Raw genomic sequence first — 22373 nt, 5'->3', positions numbered from 1 at the left:
CTACTCCAGTATTCTTGCCTGGAGAATTCCATGGACAGAGGAGGTTAGAAGGCTACAGTTCATGGTGTTGCAAAGAGTTGGACATGACTGAATGACTAACAGGCAACATGTGAGTGTGTGCACACACACACACACACACACACACTGATACAAACATTTACCATGAAAATAGAAATCCCTTATTTCTTTATCAGTCTTTCCACCTTACCAGGAATTGGCTCTTCAGATCTTTTCCAGTTGACAATTAGCCAATCAGAGCTTTAAGGAAGGGAGGCCTCTATCCATGAGGGTAGAGAAGCTGACAGAAGCCAGGAGTTGGGATAAATGTGCTAAAACTGGAAGCAAGAAGATGCTGAAATTTTTGTCTATAGATAGTCTAGTACCAATAAAATGGAAGCTTGCTACAAACTATAATTCTTTTAAAATGATTTAAATGTTGCAAGTCCTTTCTAATTAAAGATAAAATAAATCAATAAGAAAAAAGGAAAGAGAGAGAAGATAAAGGAGGAGGAAAAGAAAGAAAGAGAAAGGAAGCAAGCTTGAGGGGACAGTACCTGGTTAATTGACATTTCTGAGTTACTGATTGCTTCTTGTGAGCCAGTTCTCAGGCATTGGGGATACTGAAGTGAACAAAAAAAGACAATTGTGCTTTCATATAGCTTACATTCTAGAGGAAAGACAGATGTGAATTATTTAATAGAATTCTAAACAACTAATACAGAGATCACGGTTATTCACTAATAAGAGCCTTCCAAGGAGAAACCAGGTCTAGGCTGGGGTGTCAGGGAAGGCGTCCATAAGAAGGAACTCTGAAGCCAAGGCAGAAGGATGGGAAAGAGTTTGCCAGGTTAGCAGAAGAGTGAGACTCAGAGCCTCCTTGAGGGAAGAACTAGCTCTGAGCAGACATCCTGCTGTGGATGGAGTAAGGTGGAGGAAGAAAAGGTTGGCCAGTGTGACTGGAACGTAGCAAGCAAGTGGAAAGTGCTGACAGATAAGGCTGGAGACAGAGTTACAGGGGCATCTCACACATTGGGGTTCAGTCACATTGAAATCATTGGTTGTCATTGATTAATAAAATTACCATGAAGAAGCTTCATAATGAGGCTTAAGGCTGTCAAATATTTAATTGGGCTTCCCAGGTGGTACTAGTGGTAAAGAACCCACCTGCCAATGCAAGAGACATAAGAGATATGGGTTCAGTTCCTGAATTGGGAAGATCCCCTGGAGGAGGGCATGGCAACCCACTCCAGTATTCTTGCTGGGAAAATCTTCATGGACAGAGGAGCTTGGCAGTCTGCATTCCATACTGTTGCAAAGAGTTGGACATGACTGAAGTGACTTAGCACATGCACAATATTTAACTACCAGGTAGAGGAGTTGAGATTACAAAGACACAAAAAGGAGCAGTCACAGACCTAGGAGAATGGTTGAAGGGAGACCGTGGTCAACTGTGTGTGATAATGCTAAAGTTCTGGTAAGATAAGGTGTGTCTACAGAATCTAGTGACCTAGAAAATACGGTCACTGCTGACCTTACAGGGAGCAGTTTCAGCTGTGTAATGGACACAGGAGCTATTCACAGTGGGCCAAGGGTGAGGGAAATAGAAAGGAAAATCAACGCTGGGAAGTTTGGCTATGAAGAGGAGGGGAGGGAGCAGAACTGGAAGATGATGCGAGGTCAGCTGAGAACAATGTTACTATTATTTTTTTCTCAGAGTAGTTGTAGATTCACAGCAAAACTGAGAGGAAAGCACAGAGATTTCCCATATGTTCCTTGCCCCTACATATGCATCAGATCAGCTCAGATCAGTCCCTCAGTCGTGTCCGACTCTTTGTGACCGTATGAATCACAGCACGCCAGGCCTCCCTGTCCATCACCATCTCCCGGACTTCACTCAAACTTATGTCCATCGAGTCGGTGATGCCATCCAGCCATCTTATCCTCTGTTGTCCCCTTTTCCTTCTGCCCCCAATCCCACCCAGCATCAGAGTATTTTCCAATGAGTCAACACTTCACATGAGGTGGCCAAAGTACTGGAGTTTCAGCTTTAGTATCATTCCTTCCAAAGAAATCCCAGGGCTTATCTCCTTTAGAATGGACTGGTTGGATTCCAAGGGACTCTCAAGAGTCTTCTCCAACACCACAGTTCAAAAGCATCAATTCTTCAGCGCTCAGCTTTCTTCACAGTCCAACTCTCACATCCATACATGACTACTGGAAAAACCATAGCCTTGACTAGATGAATCTTTGTTGGCAAAGTAATGTCTCTGCTTTTCAATATGTTACCTAGGTTGGTTATAACTTTTCTTCCAAGGAGTAAGCGTCTTTTAATTTCATAGCTGCAGTTACCAGCAGTGATTTTGGAGCCCCCCAAAATAAAGTCTGACACTGTTTCCACTGTTTCCCCATCTATTTCCCATGAAGTGATGGGACCAGATGCCTAGCCTCCCCCATAATCAACAGTCCCCACCAGAGTGGTACATTTGTTCCAGTTGGTGAACCTGCATTAACACTTCATAATCACCCAAAATGTATAATTTACATTACAATTCACACTTGGTGTTGTACATTCCATGTGTTTAGACAAATGTATAATGATAAATATTGATCATTACACTTGTATGGAGTAGTTGCACTGTCTTAAATATCATCTGCTCCACCTATTCATCTTTCTCCCTCACCCTCCTAACCTCAGGCAAGCACTGATGTTTTTATTGTCTTCATAGTTTTGCCTTTTCAAAATGTCATATAATTGGAGTAATAAATAGTCCTTTCAGATTGGTGTCTTTAATTTATTAATATGCACTTAAGGTTTATCCATGTTTTTCAAGGCTTGATAGCTCATTTCTTTTTAGCACTGAATAATATTGATATTCTAGGCAATGGCACCCCACTTCAGTACTCTTGCCTGGAAAATCCCATGGACAGAGGAGCCTGGTAGGCTGCAGTCCATCGGGTCGCGAAGAGTAGTACGTGACTGAGCGACTTCACTTTCACTTTTCACTTTCACGAACTGGAGAAGGAAATGGCAACCCACTCCAGTGTTCTTGCCTGGAGAATCCCAGGGATGGTGGAGCCTGGTGGGCTGCCATCTCTGGGGTTGCACAGAGTCGGACACAACTGAAGCAACTTAGCAGGAATGAGTGAACTAAAATGGACTGGAATGGGTGAATTTAACTCAGATGACCATTATATCTACTACTGTGGGCAAGAATCCCTTAGAAGAAATGGAGTAGCCATCACAGTTAACAAAAGAGTCCAAAATGCAGTACTTGGATGCAATCTCAAAAACGACAGAATGATCTATGTTCATTTCCAAGGCAAGTCATTCAACATCACCATAATCCAAGTCTATGCCCCGACCAATAATGCTGAAGAAGCTGAAGTTGAACAGTTCTATGAAGACCAACAAGACCTTTTAGAACTAACACCCCCAAAAGATGTACTTTTCATTATAGGGGACTGGAATGCAAAAGTAGGAAGTCAAGAAACACCTGGAATAACAGGCAAATTTGGCCTTAGAGTACAGAATGAAGCGGGGCAAAGGCTAATAGAGTTCTGCCAAGAGAACACACTGGTCATAGCAAACACCCTCTTCCAACAACACAAGAGAAGACTCTACACATGGACATCACCAGATGGTCAACACCAAAATCAGATTGATTATATTCTTTGCAGCCAAAGATGGAGAAGCTCTACACAGCTGACATACAGAAGCTCTATGTCAGCAAAAACAAGACCAGGAGCTGACTGTGGCTCAGATCGTGAACTCCTTATTGCCAAATTCAGACTTAAATTGAAGAAAGTGGGGAAAACCACTAGACCATTCAGGTATAAGCTAAATCAAATCCCTTATGATTATACAGTGGAAGTGACAAATAAATTTAAGGGACTAGATTTGATAGACAGAGTGCCTGATGAACTATGGACTGAGGTTCCTGACATTGTACAGGAGACAGGGAGCAAGACTATCCCAAGAAAAAGAAATGCAAAAAAGAAAAATGGCTGTCTGAGGAGGCCTTACGAATAGCTGTGAAAAGAAGAGAAGTGAAAAGCAAAGGAGAAAAGGAAAGATATAAGCATCTGAATGCAGAATTCCACAGAATAGCAAGAAGAGATAAGAAAGCCTTCCTCAGCAATCAATGAAAAGAAATAGAGGAAAACAACAGAATGGGAAAGACTAGAGATCTCTTCAAGAAAATTAGAGATACCACGGGAACATTTCATGGAAAGATGGGCTCGATAAAGGACAGAAATGGTATGGACCTAACAGAAGCAGAAGATATTAAGAAGAGGTGGCAGGAATACACAGAAGAACTGTACAAAAAAAGGTCTTCATGACCCAGATAATCACAATGATGTGATCACTCACCTAGACCCAGCCATCCTGGAATGTGAAGTCAAGTGGGCCTTAGAAAGCATCACTACAAACAAAGCTAGTGGAGGTGATGGAATTTCAGTGGAGCTATTGCAAATCCTGAAAGATGACGCTTTGAAAGTGCTTCACTCAATATGCCAGCAAATTTGGAAAACTCAGCAGTGGCCACACTACTAGAAAAGGTCAGTTTTCATTCCAATCCCAAAGAAAGGCAATGCCAAAGAATGCTCGAACTACCGCACAATTGCACTCATCTCACACGCTAGTAAAATGATGCTCAAAATTCTCCAAGCCAGGCTTTAGCAATACGTGAACTGTGAACTTCCAGATGTTCAAGCTGGTTTTAGAAAAGGCAGAGGAACCATAGATCAAATTGCCAACATCTGCTGGATCATCAAAAAAGGAAGAGAGTTCCTGAAAAACATCTGTTTCTGCTTTATTGACTATCCCAAAGCCTTTGACTGTATGGATCACAACAAACTGTGGAAAATTCTGAAAGAGATGGGAATACCAGACGACCTGACCTGCCTCTTTGAGAAATCTGTATTTAGGTCAGGAAGCAACAGTTAGAACTAGACATGGAACAACAGACTGCTTCCAAAAAGGAAAAGGAGTACGTCAAGGCTGTATATTGTCACCCTGCTTATTTAACCTATATGCAGAGTACATCATGAGAAAGGCTGGGCTGGAGGAAGCACAAGCTGGAATCAAGATTGCCGGGAGAAATATCAATAACCTCAGATATGCAGATGACACCACCCTTATGGCAGAAAATGAAGAGGAACTAAAGAGCCTCTTGATGAAAGTGAAAGAGGACAGTGAAAATGTTGGCTTAAAGCTCTCAGCATTCAGAAAACTAAGATCATGGCATCTGGTCCCATCACTTCATGCAAAATAGATGGGGAAATAGTGGGAACAGTGGCTGACTTTATTTTACTGGGCTCCAAAATCATTGCAGATGGTGATTGAAGCCATGAAATTAAAAGACACTTACTCCTCAGAAGGAAAATTATGACCAATCTAGACAGCATATTAAAAAGCAGTGATGTTACTTTGTCAACAATGGTCCTCCTAGTCAAGGCTATGGTTTTTCCAGTAGTCATGTATGGATGTGAGAGTTGGACTATAGAGAAAGCTGAATACTGAAGAACTGATGGTTTTGAACTGTTGTGTTGGAGAAGAGTCTTGACAGTCCCTTGGACAGCAAGGAGATCCAATCAGTTCATCCTTAAGGAAATCAGTCCTGAATATTTATTGGAAGGACTAATGCTGAAGCTGAAGCTCCAATACTTTGGCCACCTGATACAAAGAACTGACTCATTTGAAAGAGACCCTAATGCTGGGAAAGATTGAAGGCAGGAGGAGAAGGGAACGACAGAGGATAAGATTATTGGATGGTATCACCAACTCAATGGACATGAGTTTGGCTGAACTCTGGGAGTTGGTGATGGACAGGGAGACCTGGCATGCTGAGGTTCATGTGCTTGCTAAGAGTTGGACACAATTGAGCGACTGAACTGAACATTTCATTGTCGGGTTATACCACGGTTTATTCATCCATTCTACTTAAGCTATCTACTTAAGGACATCTTGATTGCTTCCAGGCTTTGGCAAACATGAATAAAGATGTGAATAGCATCCAAGTATAGATTTTTGTGTGGATGTAAATTTTCAATTTATTCAGGTAAATCTCAAGGAGCATGATTACTGGATCACAGATAAAAGTATATTTAGTTTTGTAAGAAACTACCAAATTGTGTTCCAAAGTCGCCTTACCATTTTGCATTCCTACCAGTAATGAACGAAAACTACTGTTGCTCCATTCTTCCCAGCATTTCATGGTATCAGTGTTCTAGTCACTGGCTATTTTGATAGGTATGTACTAGTATCTCACTGTTATTCTAATTTGCATTTCCCTGATGTTATATGCTTTTGAACTGTGGTATTGGAGAAGACTCTTGAGAGTCCCTTGGACTGCAAGGAAATCCAACCAGTCTATTCTGAAGGAGATCAGCCCTGGGATTGCTTTGGAAGGAATGATGCTAAAGCTGAAACTCCAGTACTTTGGCCATCTCATGAGAAGAGTTGACTCATTGGAAAAGACTCTGATGCTGGGAGGGGTTGGGGGCAGGAGAAGGGGACGACAGAGGATGAGATGGCTGGATGACATCACTGACTCGATGGATGTGAGTCTGAGTGAACTCCGGGAGTTGGTGATGGACAGGGAGGCCTGGCGTGCTGTGATTCATGGGGCCACAAAGAGTCGGACATGACTGAGTGACTGAACTGAACTGAACTGAAAGTAAAACAAGACTAGGAATGTTCAGGCCTGCTTGAGACTGATTTTTCAGAGGATATTTCTTATTGTCTACCCTTTGAGCCTACACCTCAGAGAAGGTTTCTCTCTATGCTCTTGATGCTGTCTTAGCATTAAACTGGTGGTGGTGTTTGTTCAGTTCAGTTCAGTCACTCAGTTGTGTCTGACTCTTTGTGACCCCATGGACTGCAGCACTCTAGGCTTCCCTTGTCCTTCACCAACTCCTGAAGCTTGCTCAAAATTATGTTCATCAAGTCGGTGATGCCATCCAACGATCTTATCCTCTGTTGTGTCCTTCTCCTCCTGCCTTCAATCTTTCCCAGCATCAGGGTCTTTCCCAATGAGTCACTTCTTCATATCAGGTGGCCAGAGTATTGGAGTTTCAGCTTCAGGATCAGTCCTTCCAATGAACATTCAGGACCCATATCCTTTAGGATTGACTAGTTTGATCTCCTTTCAGTCCAAGGGACTCTCAAGAGTCTTTGCCAACACCACAGTTCAAAAGCATCAATTCTTCAATGATCAGTTTTCTTTATACTCCAACTCTCACATCCATAAACAACTACTGAAAAACCATAGCTTTGCATAGACAGACCTTCGTTGGCAAAGTAATGTTCTGCTCTTTAATATATTGTCCACATTGGTCATAGCTTTTCTTCCAAGGAGCAAGTGTCTTTTAATTTCATGGCTACAGTCACCAACTGCAGTGATTTGGAGCCCAAGAAAATAAAGTCGGATTGTTTCTATTGTTTCCCCATCTTCTTGCCATAAAGTAATGGGACTGGATGCTATGATCTTCGTTTTCTGAATGTTGAGATTTAAGCCAACATTTTCACTCTCCTCTTTCACTTTCATCAAGAGGCTCTTTAGTTCTTTTTCACTTTCTGCCATAAGGGTGGTGTCATCTGCATATCTGAGATTGTTGATATTTCTCCCTGCAATCTTGATGCCAGCTTGTGCTTCATCCAGACTGGCATTTTGCATGATATACTCTGCATATAAGTTAAATAAGCAGGGCGACAATATACAGCCTTGACGTACTCCTTTCCCAATTTGGAACTAGTCTGTTTTTCCATATCTGGTTCTGTTGCTTCTTGACCTGCATACAGATTTCTTAGGAGGCAGGTCAGGTGGTCTGGTATTCCCATCTCTTGAAGAATTTTCCACAGTTTGTTGTGATCCACACAGTCAAAGGCTTTGACATAGTCAATAAAGCAAAGGTAGATGTTTTTTAGGAACTCTCTTGCTTTTTCAATGATATTCAGCACTTATTGGACAGTTACTAGGGGGCTTAGGCAGGTTCCCTCTTTTGCTCTGATCCCTGGGTCTTAAGAATGAGGTCTGCCCCTCCTCTATCCAGGGATGAAGTATGTTCTTCTGTTCCTTTCTCCCAGCTTCAGTGTCTCTTCACCTGTGCTCTAGGGCATCAAGCTCATCTTCCCTTCACCCCCAGGAAGTCCGTCTTGTGTTCCACAGGAAAGATAGAAGAGAATGACCTGGATGGTACTTTATGACTTTCCCTCAGTGACTGCTCTAACACTCCTCCCAACCCCTAACTCCCATCCCGGTCTTGCACAATAAAGGAGGTTTTCTCAGGACCCTCTCACTACTTTCAGTCTTTCCTGTAAGCAACCATGAAAGTCATGGAGAAGAGCCCACAAGTGGTTGCAAATTCTCCTTGTATCTGCAGCTCTCAAGGGTTTTATATTCTCTCTCTCTCTCTTTTTTAATATAAATTTATTTATTTTAATTGGAGGTTAATTACTTTACAATATTGTATTGGTCTTGCCATACATCAACATGAATCCACCACAGGTATACACGTGTTCCCCATCCCGAACCCCCTCCCTCCTCCCTCCCCATACCATCCCTCTGGGTCATCCCAGTACATCAGCCCCAAGCAACCAGTACCATGCATCGAACCTGGACTGGCGATTCATTTCACACATGATATTATACATGTTTCAATGCCATTCTTCCAAATCATCCCACCCCGGCCCTCTCCCACAGAGTCCAAAAGACTGTTCTATACATCTGTATCTCTTTTGCTGTCTCGCATATGGGGTTATTGTTACCATCTTTCTAAATTCCATATATATGCTTTAGTATACTGTATTGGTGTTTTTCTTTCTGGCTTATTTCACTCTGTATAATACGCTCCAGTTTCATCCACCTCATTAGAACTGATTCAAATGTATTCTATTTAATGGCTGAGTAATACTTCATTGTGTATATGTACCACAGCTTTCTTATTCATTCATCTGCTGATGGACATCTAGGTTGCTTCCATGTCCTGGCTATTATAAACAGTGCTGTGATGAACAATGGGGTACATGTGTCTCTTTCAATTCTGGTTTCCTCAGTGCGTATGCCCCCCAGTGGGACTGCTGGGTCATAAGGCAGTTCTATTTCCAGTTTTTTAAGGAATCTCCACACTGTTCTCCATAGTGGCTGTACTAGTTTGCATTCCCACCAACAGTGTAAGAGGGTTCCCTTGTCTCCACACCCTCTCCAGCATTTATTGCTTGTAGACTTTTGGATCACAGCCATTCTGACTGGCATGAAATGGTACCTCATAGTGGTTTTGATGTGCATTTCTCTGATAATGAGTGATGTTGAGCATCTTTGCATGTGTTTGTTAGCCATCTGTATGTCTTCTTTGGAGAAATGTCTATTTAGTTCTTTGGCCCATTTTTTTTTTTTTTTTTTTTTTGGCCATTTCCATTGGCTGGCTGGAGGCTCTTCCACTAAAGGCTCCCATGGTTTCCACTGGATCATTTTTCTTGCCAGACTTAGTTCGTTTTCAGCCTGAAGAATCACCTCTTCTATTTGGTCACCCTGCAGTCGCTCTTCTAGTTTTTTAACATCAGGTTCCTCATGTGGAGTTTCACAAACAGCGAATCCCACCAGGCCAGTGGTCTTCTTCAGCAAGCCTGCCATGACAGCACCGAGAAGCCGGGACCTGGCCCATTTTTTGATTGGGTCATTTATTTTTCTGGAATTGAGCTTCAGGAGTTGCTTGTATAGTTTTGAGATTAGTTGTTTGTCAGTTGCTTCATTTGTTATTATTTTCTCCCATTCTGAAGGCTGTCTGTTCACCTTGCTTGTAGTTTTCTTTGTTGTGCAGAAGCTTTTAAGTTAAATTAGGTCCCATTTGTTTATTTTTGCTTTTATTTCCAATATCCTGGGAGGTGGGTCATAGAGGATCCTGCTGTGATGTATGTCGGAGAGTGTTTTGCCTATGTTCTCCTCTAGGAGTTTTATAGTTTCTGGTCTTACATTGAGATCTTTAATCCATTTTGAGTTTATTTTTGTGTATGGTGTTAGGAAGTGTTCTAGTTTCATTCTTTTACAAGTGGTTGACCAGTTTTCCCAGCACCACTTGTTAAAGAGATTGTCTTTAATCCATTGTATATTCTTGCCTCCTTTGTCAAAGATAAGGTGTCCATAGGTATGTGGGTTTATCTCTGGGCTTTCTATTTTGTTCCATTGATCTATATTTCTGTCTTTGTGCCAGTACCATACTGTCTTGATGACTGTGGCTTTGTAGTAGAGCCTGAAGTCAGGCAGGTTGATTCCTCAAGTTCCATTCTTCTTTCTCAAGATTGCTTTGGCTATTCGAGGGTTTTTGTATTTCCATACAAATTGTGAGATTATTTGTTCTAGCTCTGTGAAAAATACCGTTGGTAGCTTGATAGGGATTGCATTGAATCTATAGATTGCTTTGGGTAGTATACTCATTTTCATTATATTGATTCTTCCGATCCATGAACATGGTATATTTCTCCATCTATTAGTGTCCTCTTTGATTCTCTCTCTTTTTTTTTTTTAACTCAAGGGTTCTCTAGTCTATTGATAGCCCACAATAGGCCTTTAAGAATTCATTACAACTTTTAACCAAATTCTTCGTACTAGTTTCTATGGCATCCAGTGACATCTCTCTTTGGAAATGCTTGTCTTTTCTTAGATTTCACATTTCCTTACAACCTCAGCTCTTTGATTATATTTTTGTGCTGTGCTTTGTGCTTAGTCGCTCAGTCGTGTCTGACTCTTTGTGAATCCATGGACTATAGCCCACCAGGCTTCTCTGTCCCTAGGGAGTCTCCATGTAAGAATACTGGAGTGGGTTGCCATATCCTTCTCCAGCGAATCTTTCCAACCCAGGGATTGAACCCACATCTCCCACATTTCAGGCAGATTCTTTATGGTCTGAGCACCAGGGAAGCCCAAGCCTGCAAATTTGAAGATTAGGGATAATTTTTTGGTAGTCATAAGGACAGAAACCATGTTTTGTACAGCTTTCTACATCCTAAGTGCAAGTCAGACTTTCAGTGTTTTAGACAAGTTTTGGAATGCTTCTATACTATATTTCTATTTTAAAAATATAGGTATGTATACCCTTTTCAGGCTTTCCTGGTGACTCAGATGATAATGTAGCTGATATGTGGGAGACATGGGTCAATCCCTGAACTGGGAAGATCCCCTGGAAAAGGGATTGACTATCCACTCCAGTATTTTTGCCTGGATAATTCCATGGACAAAGGAGCCTGGCAGACTATAGTCTACTGGGCTTCCCTGGTAGCTTAGTTGGTAAAGAATCCACCTGCAATGCAGGAGACCCCGGTTTGATTTCTGGGTTGGGAAGATCTCCTGGAGGAGGGCATGGCAACCCACCCTGGTATTCTGGCCTGGAGAATCCCCATGGCAGGCTACAGTCCATGGGGTTGCAGAGTTGGACATGACTAAGCACACACTCTTTTAATTAGTTTTCCCAATAAAGTACATTAGAGAATATTTGTCATATGGCAGTATTATCCTGAATAAAAATACTGAATTGCTTGTCCCTCTGAGGACAAGTATCTTCAAAGTGTACATTTTTTCTAATGGAGTGAGTCTGCAAAGAAAATGCTAGTGCCAGCTGTTGCTTTGTCTCTCTCTCTCACTCATATAATCCCTTATTCTATGTTTTATTTCTTTATTTCTGTTTGTAGCACCACCCACATGTTTCCCAGTTTGGACTATTTTTATGAGATATTCCACAAAAAATAATATGCAATTATTCTGAGTTCTAGCACAATCACCCTTTGCCATGAGCTGAGCTATGAGCAGCGAGGACCAGGATCACAGTTAAGGTTTAAATCTCCTTTGGCAAATAACTAACCATCCCTGGCTTCAGTTTCTTCATCTGTGTGGTTTTCCTCCATTCTCACTGGCTGCTCCTTAGTTTCCTTTGCTGATTCATCCTCACTTTACCAACCTCTTTAATTGGAACATCCCAAGATTGAGTTTTGAATCTCTTTTCTATCTTCTTATCCCCTGGTTATCTCATCTAATCTAGTGACTTTGAATACTATCTAAATACTAATAAAGTGGAAATTTTACATTTTCATTCGTTACCCTGTGTTCCACTTCAGATCCATTTATTCAAGTCTCTACTCAATGTCTCCACTTGACTTTTAATAGACATGGAGGTTTCAGCACATCTAAAACTAAGCTCTTGAGTCCATTCTGCAATTTACTTCCCTACAGTCTTTCTCAACTCAGTTAAAGAAAACTCCATCTTTCCATTCACTCAGGTTGAAAAAAATAGAAACGTTTTAAATTTTTATTTATTTTTTTATTGAAGGATGATTGCTTTACAGAATTTTGTTGTTTTCTGTCAAACTTCAACATGAATCAGCCATAGGTATACACATATCCCTTTTGAACCTCTCTCCCATATCCCTCTAACCCCTCTAGGTTGATACAGAGCCTCTGTTTGAGTTTCCTAAGCCATACAGCAAATTCCCCTTGGCTCTCTATTTTACATATGGTAATGTAAATTTCCATGCTACTCTTCCATACATCTCACCCTCTCCTCCCCTCTCCCCATGTTCATAAGTCTATTCTCTATGTCTGTTTCTCCATTGCTGCCCTGCAAATAAATTCTTCAGAACTATTTTTCTAGATCCCTTATATATGTGATAGAATACAATATTTATCTTTTTCTTTTGACTTACTTCACTCTGTATAATAGGTTCTAGGTTTATCCACCTCATTAGAACTGACTCAAATGTGTTCATTTTTATGGCTGAGTAATATTCCATTGTATATATGTACCACAACTTCTTTATCCATTCATCTGTCAATGGACATCTAGGTTGCTTCCATGTTCTAGCTATTGTAAATAGTGCTGCAGTGAACAATGGGATACATGTGTCTTTTTTTCAGTTCTGGTTTCCTCAGGGTATATAACTAGGAGTGGGATTGCTGGGTCATATGGTGGTTTTATTCATAGTTTTTTTTTTTAAGAAATCTCCGTATTGTCAGTGACTGTATCAATTTACATTCCCACCAACAGTGCAGGAGTGTTCCCTTTTCTCCACACTCTCTCAAGAATTTATTGTTTGTAGACTTTTTGATGATGGCCTGGTGCCATCTGATGATTCTGACTGGTGCGAGGTGATATCTCATTGTAGTTTTGATTTGCATTTCTCCAATAATGAGTGAGAGGATGAGATGGTTGGATGGCATCACCAACTCAACAGATATGAGTTCGAGCAAGCTCCAGGAGTCAGTGATGGACAAGGAGGCCTGGTGTGCTGCAGTCCACGGGGTTGCAAAGAGTCAGACACGACTGAGTGACTGAACTGAACTGAATAATGAATGACGTTGAGCATCTTTTCATGTGTTTGGTAGCCATCTGTATGTCTTCTTTGAAGAAATGTCTGTTTAGGTCTTTTTCCCACTTTTTGATTGTGTGTGTGTGTTTTTTTTTTTTTTTCTGGTATTGAGTTCTATGAGCTGCTTGTATATTTTGGAAATTAATCCTTTGTCAGTTGTTTCATTTGCTATTATTTCTCCCATTCTAAGGGTTGTCTTTTCACCTTGCTTATAGTTTCCTTTGCTGTGCAAAAGCTTTTAAGTTTAATCAGGTTCCACTTATTTACTTTTGTTTTTATTTCCATTTCTGTAGGAGGTGGGTCATAGAGGATCTTGTTTTTATTTATGTCATTGAGTGTTCTGCCTCTGTTTTCCTCTAAGACTTTTATAATTTCTGGTCTTACATTTAGGTCTTTAATCCATTTTGAGTTTATCTTTCTGTATGATGTTAGGAAGTGTTCTAATTTCATTCTTTTACATGTAGCTATCCAGTTTTCCCAGCACCATTTATTGAAGAGGCTGTCTTTGCCCCATTGTATATTCTTGCCTCCTTTGTCAAAAGTAAGGTACCCATAGGTGCATGGGTTTATTTCTGGGCTTTCTATCTTGTTCCATTGGTCTATATTTCTGTTTTTGTGCCAGTACCATACTGTCTTGATGACTGTAACTTTGTAGTATAACCTGAAGCCAGGAGGTTGATTCCTCCAGCTCCATTCTTCTTTTTCAAGACTACTTTGGCTATTTGGGGTCTTTTGTGTTTCCATATGACTTGTGAATTTTTTTGTTCTAGTTCTGTGAAAAATGTCCTTGGTAATTTGATGGGGCTCACATTGAATCTGTAGATTGCATTTGGTAATATAGTCATTTTCACAATATTGATTCTTCCTACCCAGGAACATGGAATACCTCTCCATCTGTTTATGTCATCTTTGATTTCTTTCATTAGTGTCTTATAATTTTCTGTGTACAGTTCTTTTATCTCCTTAGGTAAGTTCATCCCTATATACTTAATTCTTTTTGTTGCAATGGTGAATGGGATTGACTCCTTAATTTCTCTTTCTGATTTTTCATTGTTAGTATATAGAAATGCAAGTGATTTATGTGTATTTATTTTGTATCCTGCAACTTTGCTAAATTCACTGATTAGCTTTAGTGATTTTCTGATACTATCTTTAGGGTGTTCTATGTACAGTATCATGTCATCTGCAAACAGTGAGAGCTTTACTTCTTCTTTTCTGATCTGGATTCCTTTTATTTCTTTTTCTTCTCTGTTGTAGCTAGGACTTTCAGAACTATGTTGAATAATAGTGGTGAAAGTGGACACCCTTTTCTTGTTTCTGATCTTAGGGGGAATGCTTTCAGTTTTTCAGCATTCAGAATAATGTTTCCTATGGGCTTTTTATATATGTACTTTACTGTGTTGAGGTAGGTTTCTTCTATGCCCATTTTTTGAAGAGTTTTAATTATAAATAGGTGCTGGATTTTGTCAAAGGCTTTTTCTGAATCTATTGAGATTATCATATGGTTTTTATCTTTCAATTTGTTAATAAGGTGTATCACATTGATTGATTTGCATCTATTGAATAATCCTTGCATTCCTGGAATAAACCCAAGTTGATCATTGTGTATGAGCTTTTTGATGTGTTGCTGAATTCTGTTTGCTAAAATTTTGTTGAGGATTTTTGCATCTATGTTCATCAGTGATATTGGCCTGTAGTTTTTTTGTGTGTGTGTTGCCTTTGTCTGGTTTTGGTATCAGGGTGGTGGTGGCCTTGTAGAATGAGTTTGGAAGTTTTCCTTTCCCTGCAATTTTTTGAAAGAGTTTTAGAAGGATAGGCATTAGCTTTTCTCTAAATGTTTGATAGAATTCTCCTGTGAAGCCATCTGGGTCCTGGGCTTTTGTTTTTTGGGGGAGATTTTTTTATCACAGCTTCAATTTCAGTGCTTGTAATTGGGTTGTTCATAATTTCTATTTCTTCCTGGTTCGGTCTTGGAAGATTAAACTTTTCTAAGAATCTGTCCATTTCTTCCAGGTTATCCATTTTATTGCCATATAGTTGTTCATAATAGTCTCTTATAATCCTTTTTATTTCTGCATCGTCTGTTGTAATCTGTCCTTTTTCTAGTTTTGTTGATTTGATTCTTCTCTCTTTTTTTCTTGATGAGTCTGGCTAAAGGTTTGTTGATTTTGTTTATCTTCTCAAACAACCAGCTTTGAACCAGCTTTTAGTTTTCTTTATCTTTACATTGTTTCATTCATTTATTTTTCATTTATTTCTGCTTGGTTATTTATGATTTCTTTCCTACTAATTTTGGGTGTGTTTTTTTGTTATTGTTCTTTGAAAAATAAGTTGTTTTAGGTGTAAAGTTAGGTTGTCTACTCGGTGTTTTTCTTGTTTTTTTGAGGTAGGATTGTATTGCTATAAACTTCCCTCTTAGAACTGTTTTTGCTGCATCCCATAGGTTTTGAGTTGTCCTGTTTTCATTGTCATTTGTTTCTAGAAATTTTTTGATTTCTCTTTTGATTTCTTCAGTAACTTGTTGGTTATTTAGAAATGTGTTGTTTAATCTCCATGTGTTTGTGTTTCTCACAGTTTTTTTTTTTTTTTCTTATAATTGATATCTAGTCTCATAGTGTTGTGGTTGGAGAAGATGCTTGATACAATTTCAGTTTTCTTAAATTTACCGAGGTTTGATTTGTGACCCAAGATGTGGTCTATCCTGGAGAATGTTCCATGTGCACTTGAGAATAAGGTGTATTCTTCTGCATTTGGATGGAATGTCCTGAATATATCAATGAGATTCATCTCATCTAATGTATCATTTAAGACTTGTGTTTTCTTATTAATTTTCTTTTTTTATAATATTTCCATTGGTGTTAATGGGGTGTTAAAGTCTCCTATTATTATTGTGTTACTCTCAATTTCTCCTTTTACATCTGTTAGTGTTTGTCTTATGTATTGAGGTGCTCCTATGTTGGGTGCATAGGTATTTACAATTGTTACATCTTCCTCTTGGATTAATCCCTTGATCATTATGTAGTGTCCTTCCTTATCTCTTGTAATATTCTTTATTTTAAGATCTATTTTGTCTGATATGAGGATTGCTACTCCAGCTTTCTTTTGCTTTCCATTTGCATGGAATATATTTTTCCATCTTCTCATTTTCAGTCTATATGTGTCCTTAGGTCTGAAGTGGGTTTCTCATAGACAGCATATATATATAGGTCTTGTTTTTGTATCCATTCAGCCAGTCTGTGTTTTTTGGTTAGAGCATTTAATCCATTTAGATTTAAAGTAATTATTGATATATATGTTCTTATTGCCATTTTCTTAATTGTTTGGGGTTGATTTTGTAGATCTTTTTTCTTCGCTTGTATTTCTTGGCTATCAAAGTCCCTTTGATATTTGTTGTAAAGCTGGTTTGGTGGTACTGAATTCTCTTAACTTCTGCATGTCTGAAAAGTTTTTTATTTCTCCATCAATCTTGAATGAGATCCTTGCTGGGTACAGTAATCTTGGTTGTATACTTTTCCCTTTCAGTACTTTAAATATATCCTGTCATTCCCTTCTGGCCTGCAGAGCTTCTGCTGAAAGATCAGCTATTAAGCGTATGGGGTTTTACTTGTATGTTACTTGTTGCTTCTCCCTTGCTGCTTTTAGTATTCTTTCTCTGTATTTAATCTTTGTTAGTTTGATTAGTATGTGTCTTGGCGTGTTTCTCCTTGGATTTATCCTGTATGGGACTCTTGATTGACTATTTCCTTTTCCATATTGGGGAGATTTTCAACTATAATCTTTTCAAAATTTTCTTATACTCTTTCTTTTTCTCTTCTTCTTCTGTGATCCCTATAATTAGAATGTTGGTGCATTTGATATTGTCCCAGAGGTCTCTGAGTCTATCCTCAGTTCTTTTTATTCTTTTTACTTTATTCTGCTCTTCAGAAGTTATTTCCACCATTTTATCTTCCAGTTCACTGATTCGTTCTTCTACTTCAGATATTCTGCTATTGATTCCTTCTAGAGTGTTTTTAATTTCAGTAACTGTGTTGTTTGTTTCTGCATGTTTATTCTTTAATTCTTCTGGGTCTTTGTTAATTGATTCTTGCATCTCCTCCATTTTGTTTTCAAGATTTTTGATCATCTTTACTATCATTATTCTGAATTCTTTTTCAGGTAGTTTGCCTATTTCCTCTTCATTTATTTGGACTTCTGTGTTTCTAGTTTGTTCCTTCATTTTTGTAGTATTTATCTGCCTTTTCTTTTTTTTAATTTATTGTGTTTGAGGTCTCCTTTTCCCAGGCTTTAAGGTTGAATTTTTTCTTCCTTTTGGTTTCTGCCCTCCTAAGGTTGGTCCAGTGGTTTGTGTAAGCTTCAGATAGGTTGAGATTTGTGCTGAGATTTTTTTGTTTGTTTTTCCTAAAAAAAAAGTAGAGACATTTTTAACCCCCCCTTTTTTCTCATGAATATCACATTTGATTCACCAGCAAATATTTTCAGTTCTACTTTCACATTTTATCCTGAATTTTATTTCTCTATTTTTCTCACATTTTCTCCCATCCTGATTCACAATACCATCATCTCTCACTTGCATTATTGCTGTAGTGCCCTAACTAGTCTCCCTGCTTTTGCCTATCAGGATATGCTCAATACACCACTCACTCAGAGTTAATCAGTTAAAACATAAAGCATATCCTATCCTTCTTCTGCTCAAAACCCAAATAACTTACCATTTCAGAGTAAAGGTTCAAATCCTCCCTGCTGTGCTGCTGCTAAGTCACTTCAGTTGTGTCTGACTCCGTGCGACCCCATAGACAGCAGCCCACCAGGCTCTGCCGTCTCTGGGATTCTCCAGGCAAGAACACTGGCATGGGTTGCCATTTCCTTCTCCAATGCATGAAAGTGAAAAGTGAAAGTGAAGTCACTCAGTCATATCTGACTGTTCATGACCCCATGGACTGAAGCCTACCAGGCTCCTCTGTCCATGGGATTTTCCAGGCAAGAGCACTGGAGTGGGGTGCCATCGCCTTCTCCCCAAATCCTCCCTAGAAGGCTATATTTGTATGGCCCCATTACTTCTTTCTTTACCTCTTGCTCATCTTCTTATTGCCATGATAGCCACACACATCTTCCTTTCTCTGGGCCTTTGCTCTTGGTGTGATGTTCTTCAGCCTGTGATGTTCTTCCCCCATATATCTGAATGACTCACCTTCTCTTTTCCTTCAAATCTTTATCCTTAAACATACACTCTTAAACAAAGCCTTCTCTTTTCTAAGAGTGTATTTCCTCCCTGCCTGAGCCTTCCTAACTGCTTCCCTGATTTGCTTTCTCTCATAGCATCCATCTCCATCTACACTAGTCAGGATGGGCTAGATTATGCCTCTACAACAAAAACAACAACAAAACCCCAAATCTCAATGGCCTTAAAGTGGAAAAAATATACTTCTGGATCAATTTCATGTCCACTGATAATGGCCATGGCCTCTGTTCTTTGCAGTCATTCAAGGCCCAGGCCCCACCTGGTTAACTGGTGGAGAGTCTGGCACCAGCATTTCAACATGTTGGCCTAGAAGTGGCAAACAGTCCTCTTTGCTCACAATTTGTTGTGTGTGTTAGTTATTAAGTCATGTCCGACTCTTTGTGACTCTATGGACCATAGCCTGCCACACTCTTCTGTCCATGGAATTCTCCAGGCCAGAATACTGGAGTGGGTAGCCATTACCTTCTCCAGGGGATCTTCACGACCTAGGGATCAAGCCAGGGTCTCCCACATTGCAGGCATATTCTTTACCAACTGAGTCACCAGGGAAGCCCTGGTGGCTTTCTCATCAACAGCTAATTTCAAAGATATGGAAATTTCAAAGATATTTGAAATGGCTAACTTTAAAGTTATGGAAACATATACTCTCTCCTTGTGCTCAGGGACAGCAACTTGTTTCTTTCTTGGGCCCTATTTGTTGTTTTCCTGGGAAGTCAGCAAGACTTTTGAGTTAGAAATATACACCAGGGATATTCAGCATCACACCTGCCACCTCGTTCTGCCTGATGACACACATGTTGATTGCTCTCTGTGTGGTTACAGAGGCTTTTGCTGAGTTTATGAGGGGAGACAGGTCTTAGTTTCCTTTCCCAGCCCCTTGCCAGACAAGTTCTATGATTCTGTGGGAAAAAAAATAATAAAACCCACCAGAGTTAAAACATTAAAGAAATTACAAACATATTTTGCTTTTGCCTGAGGCTTGGTGGAAATGTGCCATTTCTGATAACAGTGAGAGCTGCTGATAGGTGTTTCTGGGTGTGCTTCTGTATCTAATGGGTTTGTGTGACACTTTATCTAGAACTTTAATTAGGGCCCAGAATTGTGGAGGAAAAGGGTTCACCATCCCTTGAATACTAATGCAGATTACTATCTTGCCTCCTTTAAAAAGATAACATTTTCATGCTAAATTAGTGCAGATTATCTACTCAAGGCCATCTACATATAATATAAAGGACTGTGGAACTGTTTAGAACTTTTTTGGTCTCATGTCACATGTTATTGATGGGAGTGGCTGACAATGTAACTGTGATTCCTTACCAGTGTCAGTTTATTGCTACTCTGTTTATTTCATTGCGAAGTTTCATGTTTCTATATAACCCTGAAAGACAGAGGAAAAGAATAAGAGAGAAATTCTCAGGGAATGATCATTCTAAAAATAAATGTCATGAAGGGAATTTAGGGAGAGCACGCAAGTGAAAATGATCCTTAAGCTGACTTAGAAGTGATTCCGTGACTAATAGCCAGCCAGTTAAATTCTATCCAAAGGGCAATTCCAAGATTTCATGAATCCCAGCCTTCTTCAGCTTTTTTATAATTTTGCCAAAAAATCAGACCTGTTGCCTTTTTGGTCTGAAGTTAATGCTTCCTGTTTGTGTGGTTGATTCCAAGTTTTGGTTTATTATGCCACATTCAAGAGTAACAGTTTTTCAAATAACCACTTCATTATTTTTAAAAGACAAGTATCTCACATATATCTGTAAATGCCATGTTTGAGAGGAAATTATTCTGATGAAAACCAGAAATGCAGTGACTAGGATTGCTGTGTCTGGGCCTTTGTTAGACAAATTAGTGTTTCAGAGAGAAGAGGTTTCTTGGTTCATCCTAAGAACAAATCTACAGTCTGGTTTCAGTGTATCTGTCCAGTGTCATATGAGAGAGACAGAGAACCAGCGCAGTCACTTTAAGGTCTCTTCCAACCCTGAGATTCCAAGTACCTCTGCTCATGAAATTTCCATTTCAATGAAACTGGCCTATCTGCTTTCCATAACTGTGTGCAGGGTTTAGAGTTCGACATAACAGTCTCCTACCATTTTCTGACTAAAATACTCTTCCAAGTCCTGCCTGTCATTTGACTCTTATTTTCAAGGCTCTGCTGAAGTCCCACTCTCCCCACAGACCTTTCCCTGGAGAGGAATCTCTATACACTCTAACGTCAATGAATGGAACACATTGCTTAATATACCAGTATTCTCTCCAACTATCTGGTAACCTCCACAGGGCAAAAATAGTATTACTTCCTTTGAGAAGTGGTCCTGAAAGTATCTTCCTTTCATGCCTCAGAAAACTCCTTTTCTTCCATTGTAGATGTTAATTCTCTGGGTATAGCCCTTACCACGTGGTGTTATGAGTTAAAACCTAGTGGTCAGTTAACATAGAGCTGACACCTAGAGGTGAATTATGAGATTAGCCTTATTTTGACCTGTATGTTGTGAACATTCGGGAGTCATCTACTCTTCTGGTGCTAGAAGTGGAAGGGGAAAGAGTAACACAACATAACATAACATAGCAGCAGATTTAAATGATTATTAACCTGGAAATATTAAGGGGATTGGAGATGTAATACCTTTGGAGATTATAAAAATGAGGGAGAGTGAATGGTCTCTTCAGGTTAAATCTATGGGTGTTATTTAGACCCAGAAGACACAATGGCCCCATTCCCTAAAGAGGGATGAGGTTACCTTATCTGGGGCTGTGGGAGAACTGTATCCGAAGCGTGGAAAAAAAATGACATCAGGAGGATGCAAGATGAGGTTGTGGAAACAGAAATGGAAAGAGAAAAACAAAGAGAAGAAAAGTTAGAGCAAGTAAGCAGCTTAGGGGAATTAAGTAAGCTTTTCAGAAATAAAAGGAGAGGTAGTATGGGAAATTTATCTAGATTGTATATAGAAGAAACTAAGAATTCAAGGTTGAGGTGGTTTTGTCTTTATGTCCCCAATGTGTGGTTTATAGCATCCTGTTCATAAGAAACTCCCTAAAAATAATTTTTTGAAATGAATTGAACTGGAAGAGGCAATTTTGACCAAAATTTAAAGAATTAGTTTGTAGACAAAGATAAAAATGACTTTTCCCCTCAGAAATCACCATGCCAATAGGAAGAACTGGGATTTGATTCAGTAGCATACAAAGAGGGTGAATGAGAAACAATAAGTCATAATCTTACTGAAAAGGGTTAGGAAAAGGTGAAATGGAATTGCTGGGAAACACTGATTCACTTGCAAACCATTTCAAGTGATTTAAATGATATCAAACCATAATTTACATGTGGTTTGCCCTTGGGAGTCTCTTCCATTATAATAAAAGTACTGGATGATGAAACAATCTATCCTGAAGTGGGCAAGTTTAAGTATGGTGAGAAAAGAGGGGAAGTCACTTTTTCCCTCAAGCTAAGCTTTTCAGAAGAGAACCACTGCTCCAAAACCCCAGGATGATAGTGAAGCCCAGCCATAGGCATCTTTATATTTGAATTTCTCCATGTTTGATGCCAATTTTATAGCAAGGGATAAAAGATGACTGCAAGGGTGACCCGGGTGCCTGGAACTGTGGCCAAAGTAGACAAGGCAGAGATTAAATTAGTTTTTGAGGAAGACTGTGATGGTTGGGATTTGGTGTCATCAATGACAATGTCAGTGCTTCAAAAAGTTGGGGAGACTGGACCTGAATATGCAGAACTAGGGGTGCAGATTTCAGAGTAAGCTCAGTATTTAGTAGCTATCAGCT

At 39.5% G+C, this 22373-nt stretch overlaps 2 protein-coding genes across 51 annotated transcripts in view; one reads left to right on the top strand and one right to left on the bottom strand.

Moving 5' to 3' along the window:
- ABI3BP (ABI family member 3 binding protein) overlaps positions 1–22373 on the top strand; it is a 293260-nt gene that overhangs the window by 31201 nt on the left and 239686 nt on the right. The gene's annotated exons all lie outside the window — the stretch shown is intronic.
- LOC133254841 (NADH dehydrogenase [ubiquinone] 1 alpha subcomplex subunit 5-like) lies at positions 577–9669 on the bottom strand. Its single transcript, XM_061429163.1, has 2 exons — positions 9248–9669; positions 577–620 (listed from the first exon to the last, which is right to left on the bottom strand). The coding sequence occupies exons 1-2, from the start codon at positions 9633–9635 to the stop codon at positions 577–579; spliced, it is 432 nt and encodes a 143-aa protein (XP_061285147.1). The 5' UTR covers positions 9636–9669.

The sequence above is a fragment of the Bos javanicus genome, chromosome 1 (assembly GCF_032452875.1).
Source record: "Bos javanicus breed banteng chromosome 1, ARS-OSU_banteng_1.0, whole genome shotgun sequence".
Taxonomy (NCBI): domain Eukaryota; kingdom Metazoa; phylum Chordata; class Mammalia; order Artiodactyla; family Bovidae; genus Bos; species Bos javanicus.
Note: the sequence above shows the minus strand (reverse complement) of the source record. Positions and strands in the feature narration are given on the sequence as shown.